The sequence below is a fragment of the Canis aureus genome, chromosome X, assembly GCF_053574225.1.
Source record: "Canis aureus isolate CA01 chromosome X, VMU_Caureus_v.1.0, whole genome shotgun sequence".
Lineage (NCBI taxonomy): Eukaryota > Metazoa > Chordata > Mammalia > Carnivora > Canidae > Canis > Canis aureus.
The window spans coordinates 98,156,760-98,176,309 of record NC_135649.1 but is presented as its reverse complement, the minus strand read 5'-3'; the positions used below and the strand labels follow the sequence as shown (position 1 = coordinate 98,176,309).

The window sequence follows — 19,550 nt, the reverse complement described above, 5'->3', positions numbered from 1 at the left end:
ATGTTCTATCTCCCTCTCTGATATTTCCCACTCATTCTCTATCCTTTCACCTTTATTCCCTTTCACTATTTTTTATATTCCCCAAATGAATGAGACCATATAATGTTTGTCCTTCTCCGATTGACTTATTTCACTCAGCATAATACCCTCCAGTTCCATCCACATCGAAGCAAATGGTGGGTATTTGTCATTTCTAGTGGCTGAGTAATATTCCATTGTATACATAAACCACGTCTTCTTTATCCATTCATCTTTCGATGGACACTGAGGCTCCTTCCACAGTTTGGCTATTGTGGACATTGCTGCTATAAACATCGGGGTGCAGGTGTCCTGGCATTTCACAGCATCTGTATCTTTGGGGTAAATCCTCAGCAGTGCAATTGCTGGGTCATAGGGCAGGTCTATTTTTAACTCTTTGAGGAACCTCCACACAGTTTTCCAGAGTGGCTGCACCAGTTTACATTCCCACCAACAGTGCAGGAGGGTCCCCCTTTCTCCATATCCTCTCCAACATTTGTTGTTTCCTGTCTTGTTAATTTTCCCCATTCTCACTGGTGTGAGGTGGTATCTCATTGTGGTTTTGATTTGTATTTCCCTGATGGCAAGTGATGCAGAGCATTTTCTCATGTGCTTCTTGGCCATGTCTATGTCTTCCTCTGTGAGATTTCTGTGCATGTCTTTTGCCCATTTCATGATTGGATTGTTTGTTTCTTTGCGGTTGAGTTTAAGAAGTTCTTTATAGATCTTGGAAACTAGCCCTTCATCTGATATGTCATTTGCAAATATCTTCTCCCATTCTGTAGGTTGTCTTTAGTTTTTTTTGACAGTATCTTTTGCTGTGCAAAAGCTTCTTATCTTGATGAAGTCCCAATAGTTCATTTTTGCTGTTGTTTCTCTGCTGTTAGACATTCTTGTTTGAGCTTCTCCCCTGCCTACATTGCTCTCGAATAGGACCAGACTTGATGGGACATGTGTTCTCCTATAAAAACTTCCAGAGGGAGTTGAACCCAGTGCCTCCAGTATTTAGCCAGGATGGTTGTTACTGTGTTCTTCCCTGTATATCCTCCCAAATTCTTTAAGCTATGATTTAACCCCCCACTCCTTTTTTTTTTTTTTTTTGGTGGTGGTGGTGGGGTTCTTTCCTCAGTAGGGCTGGAGAACAACTAGTCATCATCTTGAACATAAGATGTGAAATCACCCCAGTTAGGATTTTTCCCCCTGTTGTATGAAATTCTAGTGCTCTTCTTTCTTTTAGGATCTTATTTGCTAAGCAGTCATGTCCATGACTCTCTGCTGGGATGTCGCTGGGTTGTCTCTTTCATCCCGAAGCTCTGAACACTACTCCATAAAAAGAACATGATGAATGCCCAGGGAAGAAAAGCTAATATATGTGACTTCCCGTGTACTTTGTCTCCTTCCAATGCCTTCATTCACTCAGAGCACATTCCATATGCCAGGAGTTCTAGATGCTCCGGGATATCATAGTGAACAAAACTGACCTAAATCCCGACCCTTATGAACTTTACATTCCAGCTAGGGGCGACAGATAAATATATAAGAATTAGATTATGCCAGCTGATAATAAATGTGACGTGGCAACGTGAAGTGGAGAAGGGCAAAGATAGAGTTGGGGTTGAGGTCTGACTCATGTCTAGGATAGGTTTGACTGAGAAGGTTGTTACAAAATGATGAGAGAAGACAATTTAGGTCATACAAAGAAACCTTTACACTTTATGAAATGGGCAGCCTCCACTTCCCAGGGTCCAGGGAATTACAGAATGGAGTGGAAGGCAGGAAACTTTTATAGGACAAAGAGTAGGGAACATGGAAATAAGTATAGAGCCCAGAGTTGGCTTGGTAGGTGGGTCTTGGCTGACTGGCTATACTGTATTTCTGGCCAAGCAGAGCATTTAAAGGGACACAAAAATTAAGTTTCAGTTTGTTGACGTGGCACACAGGCGGAAGTGGCCCCATTTTGGGCCCAGACATTTGTTTCAGCAACATGAATTTTGAGTAAAGACCTCAAGGAGGTGAGGAAGCCAGCAAAACAGGCATCTAGGGGGCAGAGCAAATAGCCAGTACAAAGGCCCTGAGGTCAGAATTCGCTGGGGAGTTTCACAAACAGTAAGGTGGCAGTAAGATCCATGTAGCAGAGGGACAGAGGGACAGGTAGCCCGGCTGGGGACAGAGGTGCAGGTCGGCTTCTGTTAGGACCTTGCAGAGGCTAGAAGGACTTTGGCTTTTACTCTGGGACGTGGAGCCATTGATGGGTTTTCGGCTGAAAACTGGCCAGATCTGATTATGCCTTAACAGGATCACTCTGAAAAAACAAAAACAAAAACAAAAACAAAAACAAAAACAAAAAAAACAAAAACCAGGATCACTCTGTGTGAACAAACGAGAGCCGGAAGGAGAGAGGGTGGCAGCTGGGAACCCAGCTGAAGACTATGGTAATGATCCAGCAGCATGCTTATGATGCCTCAGACCAGGGCAGTGGAAGCAGACCTGGGGAGAAGTGACCAGATTCTAGACATATTTCAAAGGGAGGGCCCATCACTTGTTGATGTGAGTAAGAAAGAAAAGGAAGAGTCACAGATGATGATGCTTTTTGGCCTGAGCAATTGGAAGGATGGAGTTGTCATTAACGGGGGAGAGAACGTTTGAGATGGTGGCAGGGAGGTGGCTGTGGTGGATACCTCGGGAGCTCAGTGTCAGACACGGTAAGTTAGAGAAGGCCGTCAGACTTCCAGGTAGAGATGCTGAAGAGGCAGCCGGATCTGCAAGGAGGGAGTTCAGGGACCAAGTTCCGGCTGGAGACACCCACCCCGGAGTCACCGTCGCATTGAAGGTATTTATTTATTTATTTATTTATTTATTTATTTATTTATTTATTTATCTATCTATCTATCTATTTATTTATTTATTTTTTTTATTGGAGTTCAATTTGCCAACATATAGCATAACACCCAGTGCTCATCCAGCCAAGTGCCCCCATCAGTGCCCATCACCCAGTCACCCCTACCCCCCGCCCACCTCCCCTTCCATCACCCCTTGTTCATTTCCCAGTTAGGAGTCTCTCATGCTCTGTCACCCTCGCTGATATTCACTCATTTTATCTTCTTTCCCCTTTATTCCCTTTCACTATTTTTTATATTCCCCAAATGAATGAGACCATATAATGTTTGTCCTTCTCCGATGGACTTACTTCACTCAGCATAATACCCTCCAGTTCCATCCACGTCGAAGCAAACGGTGGGTATTTGTCGTTTCTAATGGCTGAGGAATATTCCATTGTATACATAGACCACAGCTTCTTTATCCATTCATCTTTCGATGGACACCGAGGCTCATTAAAGGTATTTATAGCCAGGGGACCGAATGAAGTCAGCAAGCCAGCATTCACATTAAAGACAGGAGTTTCCGGGATCACTGGGTGGCTCGGCGGTTTAGCGCCTGCCTTTGGCCCGGGGCGCGATCCTGGGGTCTTGGGATCGAGTCCCACATCGGGCTCCCGGCGTGGAGCCTGCTTCTCCCTCTGCCTGTGTCTCTGCCTCTCTCTCTCTCTCTCTCTATGTCTATCATAAATAAATAAATAAACCTTAAAAAAAAAAAAGGAGTTTCGAGGAGTGAGCCTGGGGCCCTACCACAGGAGGGGGGAGTGTTTGTAAAAATAGGAGCGCACATCCAAGCACATCACACAGAAGCGTTTTGCGGGGCGCAACCATGAGGGAGTCAGCTTTGGGGAGGAGGGTGATTCCGCTCGGTGTGGGGTGGGAGGAAAGGATCCTGCTGTGCAGAACGTGAGGGGACATGAATATGAACGCTTGAGGAGTGGGAGTGCAGGAACGCGGGCAGAAGGCAAGGCCAAGGTCTGAGCCCCGTGGGCCCAGGATGGAGAGACAGGTGGAGCCGCTTACGCTCCTCTTCTCTTGGTTTGCAGCTGTTTCCCAGGAAAACTAATGGCAGCGGTTTGGAGCGCACTCTCTGACCTCCGGAGATGGAGTGTTTTCTGCAGAGGAAGCGCTCACCTGCAGGAAGTTTCCCAGGATTGATCACGTGTGGCAGGTGGTGGTGGTGGGGGGAGCCGCGAGCTGGTGGGAGGAGGGGCAGGTGGGGCAGAGGAGCGCCCCTGCGGTGTGATTGCCTCTGGGGCTGGGATGGCCCTTCCACACTGTCCCCAAATGAGGCGGGGTGTGTGTGTGAGACTAGGTGTTTGTATGATTCCATCAGCCAGTTCTTGGCCCTGGTGGTTTCCCTGTGAGAGGTGGTGTTACTGTGCAAAGGACAGTTGCCTGAGGCTGAAGGCAGTGCCCAGAGAGGGACACCGCTGTGAGCCGTGGGCAGCCGGGGTGCGGATGGCGTGGCCCCAAGACGACAGGGAAAGTGTCAGGAGCACTGCGGTGTGCACCTCGAGCAGCTACAAGCCGCACACGCGCTGAGGTCAGATGTTACATTTAAAGGAACGCAAATGGGGATCCCTGGGTGGCGCAGCGGTTTGGCGCCTGCCTTTGGCCCAGGGCTCGATCCTGGAGACCCGGGATCGAATCCCACATCAGGCTCCCGGTGTATGGAGCCTGCTTCTCCCTCTGCCTATGTCTCTGCCTCTCTCTCTCTGTGACTATCATAAAATGAATAAAAAAAAAAATTAAAGGAACGCAAATGAATGGGGATCACGTGTTTCTCCGCCTTTGGGAAACATCTCTTCGTTTCCTGGCTTTTCTCAGATGGTCGATGTTTCCATCTGGGGTATCGTCCATGAATTACTTTAGGGAAGGGACTAGACGGTCGGACAAAATGGGAAAAGTATGCAGGAACTAATACCCTTAAAACCTAAGGGCGGGAGCCGGCCAGTGAGGGAGAATATGCAAAGAACGCAGCGGTATTCGGGTTGGAAAAGGGACCCGCTAGTTGTCTGCCCTTTGCCTAGGAGGCACCGGGAAATGTGTGTGTGTGTGGCAGGGGGACTGCAAAGTGAGAGAGTGTCATGTGTGAAGAATTGTCCCAACGCAAAGGCCAAGCAGAGGTAGGGTGGCCGGGCAGTTTATTCTACCACCAGGGCGTTGTTGAGAGTGGAAGCGTTTTATTAAGAATTACGTGGGGCAGCCCGGGTGGCTCAGCGGTTTAGCGCCGCCTGCAGCCCAGGGTGTGGTCCTGGAGACCCAGGATCGAGTCCCACGTCGGGCTCCCTGCGTGGAGCCTGTTTCTCCCTCGGCCTGTGCCTCTGCCTCTCTCTCTCTCTCTCTCTCATGAATAAATAAAGAAAATCTTAAAAAAAAAAGAATTACGTGAAGACGACTGGCATAAACCATGAATGAGGCCTTCAGGCCCTGGTGTAGGGGCTGGCGGTTATCCACGCAGGGTAGAGGCCCAGTCAAGCCCGGGATCACGGTGTGAGGAGTGTAAGCAAGAACTTCCCATATGGCTTGGAGTCCCCTATTGCTGTAATGGCCATGAAAGGGGAGTTACCCTTCTTAGCCACAAATATCTGACGGATACCAGTTGTCAACGTGCCTAAGATGCTGAGGTTTAGTATGAGCAGGAATTGTTGAACCAGTAACCTCGACTCTCGTGGTGGTTTAACTGTTCCCTTAGCGCGGTGCTTCCCAACTGTTGGCACGTCGCGCCCTACAGAGATTGGCTTTTATTTTTTTTATTTTTTTTTTATTTTTTTATTTTTGAGATTGGCTTTTAATTGCAGGGCATTCTGGGTTACCTACAGCGGCTAAAGGTCACCTTTCTCCGTCTGGCCACGCCCAAGCCTTCAAGGTTTAAGACCCGGGCACTCCTGGGACGCAGTGGGGTACACGGAGGCTCGGCCTCACCAAGTGAGTCTGGAAAGCCTAAGAAGTTAAGAATAAAGCAGAGATGGCGAAGTATACCTAATCCATGGTTTTAATACTTTATTGAATTTAGTAATAATTTGTTATGGTGCTTAAAATGTGACAACTTGGCGACATTAGCCTTAGGTTCCAACTTGAAAAATGTGTCTTTTAAAAATGCGATTTCGCAACGAATAGTATGAGCAAAGGGCCTTGGGCTCCTACGGTATCCGGTGTCTGCAAGTTTCAGGGACTCTGGGCCAGCGCATGCGCAGTTCACTCTCCCAGTTGGCCAATGGGGGCAGGGGTGGTGGTGGGGGGCGGGCAGGGGTGGTGGTGGGGGGCAGGCTGTAAGTGCGGGTCCAGAGAGAGGGGCAGGCAGAGGATGGGCTTGATTCGCTGAGTTCAGAGCTCCATGGAATCAAGCCCCAGGCGCTGCTTTACTTTCCAGAAGCAGTTGAATCTCATGGAACCTCGGATTCCATGGGAACAGCAAGGGTGAAAAACGCCTGGGTGCTCCTGTGCTGGAAGCCCCTCCTCCCAGAGTCATTCTTAAGAAATGTGCCTCATGCCCCGGATAAACCAAACTCCAGTCACCGTCCCTCAGTGCCCCATCAGAGTCACAGTGTGGAGGTGACCTGCTCCAGGGGCCTGGCCAGGTGTGGAAGACCAGGATCTAGCCTAAAGGCCGTGTAGGGGTGCGAGCACCGAAAGCCAGAAAGGGTGACTGATCTACACAGGCCAAAAGTCTGTTGCCTTCCAGGAGGCCAGAGGACCTCTGGGAGCCAGGTTTCTGGTGTGGGCCCCCAAGGGGCCCCATTTCATGTCTGCCAAGGTCCACAGCAACCCAGGGTCACTGTCCCATTATTCTCACTCCAGTTGTTTCTCTTGGCAGCAGGAAGGTGTCTGAGGTGTCTGGAATTCCTCCCAGGAGACCATCACCACCTGTTCCTCAAACCTTTCCCTTAAAGAACAAGGTCTTTCTGACCCAGCCCAACTGCTTGTCTTTTTGAGAATACCACTCCCACAGGTGTCAGGTGATATCACATTGTGACTTTTGATTTGCATTTCGCTGATGATGAGTCATGTTCAGTACCTTTTCAGGTATGTGTTGACCATCTGAATGGCATCTAAATGTCTATTTAGATGTCCTGCCCGTTTGAAAACAGGATTGTTTTTCTTTCTTTCTCTTTCTCTCTTTTTTGCCAATGAATTGTAGGAGTTCTTTATATATTTTGGCCAGCCATCTGGTCCTGGACTCTTGTTTGTTGTGAGGTTTTTGATTACTGATTCATCTCCTTACTAGTAATGAGTCTTTCTGGATTTTCTCTGTTGTTTCATCTCAACGTATTTGTGAATTTTCCAGTTTTCTTCTTAGAACCGATTTCTAGTTAAAACCACTGTAGTGTAGGAAAGATGCTTGATATGATTTCAGTCTCCTTAAATGTATTAAGACTGGTTTTGTCGACTAGCATATGATCTGTCCTGGAGAATGTTACATGTACACTTGAAAAGAATGTGTATTAAGTTGTTTTTGGATGGAATGTTCTGTTTATATCTGTGTAAGCCCGATGTTTCCTTATTAATTTTTTGTCTGAATGATCTATCCATTGGTGGAAGTGGGATATTAAAGCCCCTACTACTACTGTATTGCTGTGTATTTCTCCCTTTAGGTCTGTCAATTTTTGCTTTATATATTTAGGTGTTCCTATATTGGGTGCATAAATATATACAAATATTACATCCTCTGGTTGGATTGACCCTTTTATCATTGTGTAATGACCTTTGTCGCTTACTACAGTCTCTTGGAAAGTCTGTTTTGTCTGACATATGTATAACTAACCAAGCTTTCTTTTGTTTTTCATTTGCATGGAGCGTCTTTGGCCATCCCTTCTCTGTTAGCCTATGTATGTCCCTAATGCTGAAGTCAGTCTCTTATAAGCAGCATAAAGTTGGGTCTTGTTTTTAATCTTGTCAGCCACTCTGTCTTTAGATTAGAGAATTTAGTCCTCAGACATTTAAAGTAATTATTAATAGGTATTACTGCCATTTTGTTCATTGTTTGCTGGTTGTTTGGAATTCCTTTGTTCCTTTCTTCTTATGTTCTCTCCCTTGGTGAAATGATGCTTTTTTGTAGTAGTATGCTTAGATCCTTTTTTTTTTTTTTTTGTCTTTTGTGTATCTCCTGTGGGTTTTTGCTTTGTGGTTACCATGAGGCTCACATAAGGCATCTTTCTTACATTTCTAATGGTCTATTCTAAGTTGTCATCAACTTGAGTTCACATGCATTCTAAAGCTCTACGTTTTTACCTTCATCCCCCAATTTTTTTGATGTCATAATTTACATCTGTCTTGTGTATACATTAAGAAATTATTGTAGTTATAGTCATTTTTACTACTTTGATTTTTGTTTGTTTTTAGACAGCATGTATGTGGGGGAGGGGCAAAGGGAGAGGGAGAGAATCTTAAGCAGTCTCTGCACAAAGCTTGGAGCCCAACATGGGGCTTGATGTTATGACCATGATATCATGACCTGAGCTGAAACCAAGAGTTGGATGCTTAACTGAGTCACCCAGGGGCCCTGATACTTTGTTTTTTTTTAACCTTCATACTAAATTTATAAGTGATTAACCCACCACCATTACAACATTAGATTACTCTGAATTTACCTATATATTTATCATTACCAGTGAGATTTATACTTTCATGGTTCCCTGTTATGAATTTGTGCCCTTTCATTTCAACTTTAAGCAGTCTAACATTTCTTAGAAGGCCAGTCTAGGGCTACAATCCTTTAGCTTTTCATCTCTGGAAAATTCTTTCACTTCTGAAGAACAACTTTGTTGGATAGAGTATTCTAGTTGGCAGGTTTTTTTCGTTCAGCACTTTGAATATAACGTGAAACTCCCTTCTGGCCTGTGAATTTTTGCTTAAAAATCTGCTAATGGTCCTTTGAATGTAACAATTTATTTTTCTCTTGCGGTTTAAAAAATCCTTTCTTTAACTTATGACACTTGAATTATAATGTGTCTTGGCTTGGTCTCCTTGGAGTCCTCTTCTTTTCAACTCTCTGGGTGTCCTGGATCCAGATGTCTGTCTCTGTTCCTGAGGTTATGGTGGTTTTTAGCCATTAGTTCTTCAAATCAATTTTCTGCCCCTTTCTCTTCCCTGTTGTTGAACCCAACTGTTGAATTTGTCCTTTTAGTTACTGTATTCTTAAGCACTAAGATATCTGGTAATTTTAAAAAAGATTTATTTATTTATTTGAGAGAGAGTGAATGTGTGTGCATGTGTACCCCCCCCCCACACACACATACATACAAGCAGGAAGAGCAGGGGGAGAGGGAGAGAGAAAACTCAAGACGACTCGATGCTGAGTGTGGAGCCTGATGCAGGGCTCCATCTCACAACCCTGAGATCATGACTTTAGTCAAAACCAAGAGTTGAATGTTTGACCGACTGAGCCATACAGGCACGCCTCTGTTTGGTATTTTAATATATTTTTTCTTTGGTAAAATCCTCATTTTATTTATTGTCTTCCTGACCTTGATGAGTATACTATCACTGTTATTTTGAACTTTGTATCAGGTAAATCACTTATTCCTATTTCATTAAGATTTTTTTCCCCGAGGTTTTATCTTGTTCTTTCATTTGGAACACATTCCTTGCTTCTTTTCCCTTGATTCTCTGCATTCATTTCTATATATTAGATGAAATAGCCACTTCTCCTGGTCTTGAAGGAGTGGTCTGTGTAGGAGATGGAACCTTATCATTTAACCCCACCCAGCTCTAGGTTGTCTCTCAAATTTTTGTGATTGCCTAGCAGCATTCGTTTAAATTTTTTTTATTTAAATTAAATTTAATTAACATATATTGTATTATTAGTTTCAGAGGTAGAATTCATTCATAAGTTGCATATCCCACCTAGTGCTTATTACATCAAGTGCCGTCCTTAATGCCCATCCCCCCAGCCACCTCCCCTCCAGCAACCCTTAGTTTGTTTCTAGCATTAAAAGAGTTTATGGTTTTCCTCCATCTCTGTTTTCCTCTTATTTTATTTTTCCTTCCCTTCCCCTATGTTCTTCTGTTTTGTTTCTTAAATTCCACATAGGAGTGAAATCATATGGTATTTATCTTTCTCTGACTTATTTTGCTTAGCATAATACCCTCTAGCTCCATCCACATCATGGCAAATGGCAAGATTTCATTCTTTTTGATGGCTGAGTAATATTCTATCATGTATATCCCACAACTGCTTTATCCATTCACCCATCAATGGACATCTGGGATCTCTCCCTAGTTAGGCTATTGTGGACATGGCTGAAGCAGCAGTCTTTGTTCTTAGTAGCTCCCAGCAGTTGAGGGTGTGCCAAGATCTGTTTGTGTCAGCATGTAGATGCAGGCTAATTGGAAGCTAGACCCTCTCTTTCAGAGGAAGACTGTGGGATGAGTGTTCCTGCTGCCTTTGCACTGTACTCTGGGGATGGGAGGCATGGATATCCAATGAAGAACTGTTTCTCTGTTTGGTACAGTCCCATGGGACTGAGAAACATAAGCCTTACTGGCCACCAGAGCCAGGTGAGCAAGGGTGTTGCCTGGGCAGTAGCTGGACAAATCAAGGCACCAGACATGTGCCCAAGCTCCTTTATGGGAGACACCAGTGCCCTGGAATGAAGTGGAGGGAGATACAAAGAGAGCATCCTCTGGTTTCTGTGGAGTATTGCAATCTGCCCTTCAACGTGTTTCAATTAGGAGCCGGTCTCTCAGGCCATAGCCATTAAGATGAGCAAACAGGCCCCTTTTAGGAAGGCCTGGGTGTTCCTGCATGCTGCCTCTGTGCCATGCCCTGGGAGGACAGCTGGGTAAGAACTGTTTCTCTGTCTGTGATGGTCCTGTGGCACTCACGAAGGTAAGCCCAACTGGCTACCAGAGCCAGAGGATGAAGGGGCAACCCCTGGACAGTAGCCCTCCAAACCAGAGTGCCAGACATGTTCATAAGCTCCTTCTGGGAGAGACTGGCAGTGTGGAGCAAGGCCGAGGAGGAGCACAGAGCATCCACTGTCCTCTGGGGTCTTTGGGGAGGGTTGCAGTCCGTCCCTAGCTAGGTGTGAAACTCGAAGCCTGCCCCTTGGGCCACAGCTACGAATATAAGCAAATAGGCCTCTTTTAAGGAAAGACTGAGCATCTGAGTCTGCTGCCTCTTGCTTCTGTGTTGTGCCCTAGGGGGTCAGCCATGGTGAGTTTGCTTGAGCCCTTTACCAACTGTTTCCTTGTTCACCACAGCCTTGTGGATCTCCTGGACCAGCCCTTTGGGATCTTGAAGCTAGATGTTTTGGGGGTCCCATATCTCTCAAGGAAGTCTTAAAAGTTGGGGTGCCAGATGTGGGGTCCAAAGTCATCACTCCTCAGAGAGAAGCTGGGAGTTGTGAGTTTCCTCCTGGCTGTGTGTCACTGTGCCAGGGACAAGGTTTATGGGGATGTTGTGTCTTAGACTCTCCTACTGGTTTTGGCAGTCACATGATATGTATAGGAGTCACTCAGTTTCTGGGTTTCTTACAGAGGGACTCCTGTATATGGGTGTAGACTGTGTCTGTGGGAGGAGGTGAATTTGGGAGGCTCCTATGTTGCCATCTTAACTGAAACTCCCTGAAAGTGTGCCTATTTTACACAGATCATTGACATTAATACATATGAAAATAGTAAGATTTTCCAAGTGAACCTAAAGGCTTAAGAATAATTAGGTTTTAAAATGTATACCAAGTGGAGAAATCACCTTTACCAGGGTATAAAGTTAACATCACCAAGAATGGGACCATCATAACATGCCTCCTACTATGATGTGCTGAGGACACATCATCACTTGTGTCCTATTCCTGCCAAAAACACATACCCTGAATCTAATCATAAAGGGCATAGGAGACAAACCAAAATGGAGGCACATCTTACAAAGTCACTGGCTCATACTCTTAAAATATGTGAAAGTCTTTGAAGACAAAGAAAGGCAGAGAAACCATTCCAGATCAAAGAAGATTAGAGACAGGACTAAATGTCATGAGATCGTGAATTAGATCCAAGACCAGATCAGGGAAACACATGTAACTAGGAAAGACCCTGCAAACTGACAACATTTGGATATGGCTGTGTAGATGTTATCTTTACTGCTGTTTCTTTATTTTGATAATTTTCATGTAGTTATGCAAGAGAATGTTCTAGTTTTCAGAAAATTTTCCTGAAATATTTAAATATAAAGGGGCATGATGTCTGAAACTTAATTCTCAAAATAGTTTAGGAAGAAAATAGACTCTATATGGAAGGAAAACGTAAATGGTGCAATATGCAGTTTTTGAATGTGGATAAAGGGCACATATGGGTTCTTTGTGCTCTTCTCACAATGTTTTTGTGAGCTCGAATTATCTCCTAGAAGAGCTAAAACTCGATCCTGTATGTGTATGTATAAAATATGCACATTCAAATATATAGGTATAGAATTTAAGCCTCACGTTACTATATGTAATCTTTGCTGTATAAGAAAGCCACTCTCAAACATCCCCAAACTTCTCTGTCTCTCTCTCTCTCTCTTACACACACACACACACAACATTGTTTATTATGGAAAGTCTGAGTGTAGTTGTTCTCATGTTATCAAATAAGTACATGAGATCACAACACTATGCTGTCCATGGAGTGATGGGGAATGTGTCTGTGGTTCCTCTAGTGGTCATACTACTGTGGGAAAGAGTTCCATTCATGTCCTTGCTACCCTTAATTTGAAGGAAAGTCTTTGCAAGTGTGCCACTGCTCATGTTTGTATTCATTCCACCATCAGAGTGTTGCAGATTCAGGGAAATCCCATCACAGCTCCATAGGACAGACACATCCATGCGTCTTGGTGCTTTGCCCTAAACACACGTTTTGCTTGCCAGTGCACTGTCTGCACTGGCTTGATCCATTTTACATTTTAACTGAAATAATTGCCTCCCCTCCAACCTGTGCCAAGTGTGGAAATGGAAAGCCAAACCCTGCCTCAGAGTCCTCCACACACCGTTGTGGCAGGCATGGGGAAGTGTTGTATTCCTTGGTAACCTAGCATCCTCCCATCCAAACAGCTAGTCTGAGTGTCTCTAACAAAGGTGGGTTTGGGGAATGGCAGGAGGGAATACATGATGGATTGAAATAGGACAAAAAGTAGTCTTGGAGCATGTGGACTTCAGGGGTGATCTTTCCAATCAGTAGTTGTTTGGGCGGGCATCATCAGCTCACTTTCAGAAACCAAGCAGGTGATATTCCTAGCAGGGATGCCATACTCCCTTAGTCTTATTCTCAATGAGCTTGACCCTCTCCTACTGTTTCCAGAGTCACTAGAATAGGTTTTACCTCATGGACTTGGCAATTTCTTTGGACCCCTGGCATGTGAACACAGTTGGGGAACTCCTCTCCATGATCTTGGTTGGAGGCAAAGATACCCCCCCCCCCTTAGGGGAGCCAACATGGCTACTCCTTGTCCTCCCCTCCTCGGCAGTTGGGACAGAAGCAAAGCAGGACGGGAGCGTGAGGATCTCTCTCTGGTCCTGATCATGACTTGTGTGTGGTAGGGCTATCCTCCCCAGAACCAGTTGTGAGGTCTCCTTTTAGGTGAGACTTGTATCGCTCAGATTGCCCCTTAGATTTGGTGTTACCAACAATAACAGAAGTGATGAATTCTCTTGAGAAGCAAGTGTAAATTGCATACTGGCTAATTCATCTACTTGTGATTACTAAAACAGGAAACCAAATAAGCACTGTGACTACTGCTGCACCAAAATGATCTCCCAAGCTCCACACATGGCTTACCACCTGTAATCCAGAAATCTCACCTGTAGGAACATGTCTCACAGATAAGATTTTTGCACAAGGGACATGACAGGGAAGATGTGCAGTATAGTTTGTCACAGGAAGAGATATAAAACAACCCATGTGTCCCACCAAAGAGGACAGCTTAAGTAATATCCCACTAACACCCACCGGACTATTATGCAGCTATAAAAAAGGATGAGAAAACATGTTATGTATTGAGATGGAAATATCTATTTGGATAGGATTAAGAGTGGCTGGATCTCTGGAGTTCATTCTCAATCAAGTGCATAGAAAACTATGTCTCAGGTGTAATAAAAGGACAAAAGGCAGAACATGTGTTTGTAATTGCTTTCATGATCACAACCATTTGGAAGGAGACGCGGAAATTAACATTTGCTCATAGGCCAGTGTGGATGATGTGGGAAGTGGGAGTATTTTCAGCACTTGGATTTCTCAATTTTTTTTTTTTTTACTTGTCAACCATATGAATGTATTACATAGTTAAAAATCAAAAACAAAGTACTGTACTCAACACTTTTTTTGTAACATAACTGCGTGCTTTATTGAGATACACAGTAAAGCAGTAATATAATACAATAGTAAGGCATATATTTGGTGAAGTCTGATATGTTGTGAAAATGCAGTAAAACTGAAGTTTAAAAAAATAATTAGTAAATGTTACAGTGTTGGTGTTAAAACACAATATATTATGATACTCAAGAACCCAGTACCTGAAAACAATGACAGAACATGCCACGTGATGTTTATGCTTCAGTTACATTATGATTTACAGTTTAATACTTGGTGGTTATAAAGAACACGGAATAATGTCCAAATTATGCTTAAAACGTAGCAATAAAGCTCTCAATTTTTATTCAAATATTTTGACAGACTCACTCCAGAACTAATGTCTAAAAGATAAAATGAAAAGATTAAAATAAAATTATGCACGCTATTTACCTCTGCTTTTAGAATGAAACTTAAAACTGCTTAGTAGAAGTAACACAACCCCTTGTTTTAAATCATGGTTAAAAAAAAAATCTGCGGGGAAAGAAAAAGTCCAGTGTTACATAAAGGAGAAAAAATGCAAGACCAAAACCAAATCTTCATGTCATTCTGTTACCTTAGAGCTTTGGGTTTTCCTTTGGAAATGACAGTGGGGGAAAAAATGGAGAAAAATGTTCACATGATGGACAAGTAGTGAAGCTGTGAAATCAGGTGTGCACGATTATTAGGAACACCCCAAAACCAAAGTGAGGTAGAAATAGCATGAGAAGCCATGTTGGATGTTAATTGTCATTAATAAAATAATAGACAAAACCCACTCTGCAAAAGTTAATGATACTTGATCTAAGAGGTAACAGATTTGCAAAATAATAGGTCACATGGTGATTTCTAGTGAATGAATGAATGAAAACAAATGAAAGGCCAAGAAGATGATAGAGTAAAGCTTGTTCCTACCAGTTAGTCCTCTTGGGTTATTCTCTTTTTGAACAATGTTTGTATCTCTAACCTTCCTCACCCACCAGCAAGGGTTTGGAGTACCCTTTGGAACATGTGAATCCATCTACCTTCCCCCCTTACAAACCTGTGTGGAATTAGTTGTAGAGAAATGTGAAGTAGGGAAACACAGTTCATGGGCTTCTGGGTAGATATTTACCAGGAGCACACCATGATGAGGCTGTCTTACACACCTTCCCAAGGGTTATTTTAAATGAAGTCTTGTGGCATTTAAAAACTCCTTGCAATAGGGGAAAAATCTAAAAAAAAAAAAAAAAAGCAGCAATAAAGCAAGAAAGCAAAACCCCCTCAAATGCCCACTGCTATTTCACTGTGAGGAGAGGGAAGTGATTTTGTTGTAATTACAAAGATCTCCATGTATGGTTATGAACATTCATCCAATCCTTTACTTGAAGAGTGACCCCCCTCCCTCCCAGGGATTGGCTGGGAGTCCACAGCCCTCCAGCCCTACTAGAAAGTCCTCCTCACTGTCTGGGAGTTAAAAATGTCTTCTGATGTCGTGACTTCCACTGAAGCATCATTAAATGTAGATCGTGGCATTGCCAGCAGCGGGAAGCTGAATGTATCAACCCATGGATTACTCTGACATAGTAAGTCCTGTGTATTCATTCGTATGTCCCTTTTAAAAGATTCAATAGCGTAGCTGTCAGTGGAAAGTTTCAAATGAGAAACATCTGGAGCCCCAGACAATGTTTTAGTGTGGTAGTTGCCTCCTGGTTTCAGGCTCCAGGGAAAATTCATTCTAGACCAAGCAGGTAAGCCTGGACGACCAGAAGCAATCTCTTGCCATTAGGAAGTGGCCAGATCATTTGACCAAGAAATTTCAAAGGTCTCTAGAAATTCAGATCTATTTCTCTATATACCTACAGTATTTACATACTTCTAGACATATAGATGCATAAAGCGAAAACCCACAGCCAGTTCCACTCAGTCACCAATTCCTAAAAGAGCCATATGAAGTAGTCATTTGGTGGTGTTAGAGGAAGTCCTATCTTTAATATGCCAGAAAAGAAAAAAAAAAACCATGAATTTCATGTGGATATCACACTAAAACGATGCAAAACAATGCGCTGCCTCAAAGTGTGTGTGTGTGTGTGTGTGTGTGTGTGTGTGTTTAGGGGTTTTTATAAACAACTTTTTTTTTATAAAGCACACTTTAGTTTACAATCTTTCTTTATAACTGTTATAAATTTTTAAACAACCCAAAAGCGTTCCATATAAAGAAATGGCAAGTTATTTAGCTATCAAGATTTTACATGTAGTTTTCTTATAACTTTTTTGTACAATTGCATAGACGTGTGAAACCTGCCATTGTTAACAAAACAATAACAGACTTAGAAACTACTGAAATCTACAGTATAGTACCACTACGCTTCACAAAAATATAGATTTGTTTTTTTTTTCTTGTAAACTCTTACTGTCTAATCCTCTTTGTTGTATGAATATTATAAAAACCATGCGGGAATCAGGAGTTGTAAAACATTTATTCTGCCCCTTCTTCATCTGTCATGACTGAAACTAAGGACTCCATCGCTCTGCCCAAATCATCTGCCAAGTGGAAAAGGCTTCCTACATTGTGTCCTGGAAGACAAAGAGAAAGAGAGACTTGACACTAGGTGCAGACAGCGTCACCCCGACTCTTCGCCGATTGGGAAATCCTTCCCCACTTCTAGGTGAAGACAACACAGAAGCTGCACCGAGGGTCTACACAACAGGATTTGATTGTTCACCAGTTTCCAGGAAGAAGCAAAGCCTTGTTAAGAAGCCATTCCACGTTGTTAGTATCAGCTTAATACTGGATCGGGCTACTGTGGTCATTTCGGTGGAAAAGTGTCAGAGAGTGTGCTCATCTTCCCCGTGGAAACATCTAGCCAGAGGTTTCCACGGACAAGCACGAGATTCCCATTGTAACAGGATTATTTCATAATGGGATGGACCTTCCCCACCTTGTTGTGGGAGATTTACTTATTGTGCCCTTGTACTCAAATCCCGGGATTATCAAGCCACTCCCACCACAACTACCCCCACTGCCAGCACCACTGTGTATTGCCATCACCATTATCACCGCTGCCACCATGACTATGACACAGGAGCTTCATTTCCATGCCCTTTCAAGCCGCCGGCTCACTTCTAAGGCTATGGTGGAGGAGACTCTTCTTTCTCTGCTTTTACTTGAATTGAAAAACAAACTCTTGAATTGACCTTTTTGTATACTAACATTTGAATTTGGAAGCTTCCTAAGAAAAACCAGTTTTTCATTGCAAGTTGCTCCAGAGCCTAATTACAATATGACCCACACGTACAGCATGGATTTGGGAATCCGGTGAATCCATTTTGGTACCCTTCCTAAATGGGGGTTAACTATCAGAAGAGCCTTTTAATAATAATGTGACATGACCTCGCATTGGTCCCCCAGCATGGAGCACAAAAGCAGCACAATGTCCCAGGTACTCTGTGGCAAAATTCAGACCTACAGCAAGATAATTTGAGACCTACCTTATGACTTGCCTTTTCCTATATGTCCCATATTTTTATATGGCTAATTTTAATTCCTGGACATTACTAAATCATTCTCCTCCTGGAGTACTGCCTTTGGAACTAAAAATGCTTTATGAGGCTATTACTACCTTGCCATGTATCAACTTTACGGATTCTCGTAATTGTTAAAATCCCCGTAAAAATCAAAGATAGACTAGGGCAGGAATTCTGGTTATTTACTTCAAGAGACCTAGCGTTTTTCAGTACATGAGAGAGAGGGTCTGAAGAGGATTCAGAGGCAGGCACTTACCCAGTGATGGCACCAGATCAAGTGAAGACTTTACTAAAAGTTTAACACCCTTCAGGTGATCACGTTGGTAAATCTCGTTGAGCTTTATCAATGCAAAGAGTTTCAGTGAGAACGAGTTCCGTTTTAAAAAATCACGTTGGATTTTGGTTGAGATGGCCAGTATAAAAACCTGAACAAAGCAGGTGTGCTACTCAGAGAGTAGGCCAGGAGTGTGGCAGCCCTCAAGGAAGAATCGAAACCATATTTGGCTTTTCTAAACCATAAAAACCACCAGAGGACCCAGTGGGTTCTTTGCTGTTCCTTACAGCTTAGAGCACCAATATATACCTGATGCCACCAGGCTAAAGGGTTTCCTTTGTATCTGGTTTTGACTGCCTAGCAACCCTGGGAGATCTCTCCGATTATTATGTGTAACCAAAAACGAGTGGACTACCTGCAAATTTTTAATTACTTGTAGTCTTAGTAGCTATTAATGAAGCCAGTAAAAACAAAACCCAAGACCCTTACAACTTGATACCTGAACAGAATTCAAATTATTTCTCCTTGTCCACTACCTGTCGCACAGTCTACCAGGGAGGTAGAAAATGTATTACCGTAAACCGAACAGAAAGAACTCATTTTTCCCATTGGCTTATTGACAATAATCAAAAGGTACCTGTTTTAGCCTGCGTGCTAGGGAACGTGGACTGCGGTTGGAAAGTGAATGCATTTATAGATTAAAGAGCCGAGTGGTGCTTCTACTCCTTGAAAAGGTGTTCAGTTACTATCTGAGGGGAAAATTCTTGAGACTCTCCAGAGGCATCATTTCTAGGGGTATCTGCTATTTAAAAAGTAACTAGCTGACAGAAAGGTTCATTACTCTTAATCCACCACACAACATCCCAGAAAATGTTAGGTGGCCTTTAACTTGCCTGGACAGTTTTCAATGTTCACCAATGACCTCATGGCTGTCTGCTAGAAAAAAGAACGTTCTGCTAGAAAAAAGAACGTCCGGAGTCACCTCGCCGTATCTGTAGTATGCCTTTGGTTACTTTATTTACAAATGCCTGTTTCACCAGAATAATGATTGCAATGTTTTTCATGGAGGTTTTCATTAGAAACCAGGAAAAAAATTTCTATCTCTTTGACAAAATACTGCCCCAGCGAATCGTAACTCAATCCACCAGAGGCATAAAATTGCAGTGTGATATGGATACAGAAAACAGATTTGTATCCTGGTTCTATTATCCATGTGTGTAAGGGAGAACATTAGTGAGGCCATTAATTTCACCTGACAGATTTTTCTAAAGTCAAAATTAAAATCTCACACTATGAACGTGAGAGGCACTGAAAAGCAGGCCGGATTTTAGGCGTTTGCAATCAGCCTCAGGCACAAGTTGACATAAAAATGTGTCTCCAGAAAGTATTAATTCAATCCACTCTTAAGCAAGGACTGTTGAACACAAAGGCACCATGCATTGAACATTAGAGCAGTTGTATGTTTTTCCAAGTTGGCGCTAAACGCAACACATTTAGTCTCACAGGCCACCACTGCCTGAGGGAGTTGTTTTCTGCAGTGATTGGAATTGAGACTTCCTGGCAGAGAGCCA

The 19,550-nt window shown here is 43.3% G+C and overlaps 1 protein-coding gene and 1 long non-coding RNA gene across 21 annotated transcripts in view; one reads left to right on the top strand and one right to left on the bottom strand.

Annotated features, from left to right (window-relative positions):
• Positions 1-19,550, top strand: part of LOC144307791 (uncharacterized) — an 85,447-nt gene that overhangs the window by 13,815 nt on the left and 52,082 nt on the right. The gene's annotated exons all lie outside the window — the stretch shown is intronic.
• Positions 16,639-19,550, bottom strand: part of DMD (dystrophin) — a 2,162,139-nt gene continuing 2,159,227 nt past the window's right edge. For all 20 annotated transcript variants that reach the window (XM_077887780.1, XM_077887782.1, XM_077887777.1 and 17 more), the window contains one exon: positions 16,639-16,754. In XM_077887780.1, the coding sequence (XP_077743906.1) occupies positions 16,657-16,754 (98 nt within the window). In that variant the 3' untranslated portion in view covers positions 16,639-16,656. The remainder of the gene's footprint in view (positions 16,755-19,550) is intronic.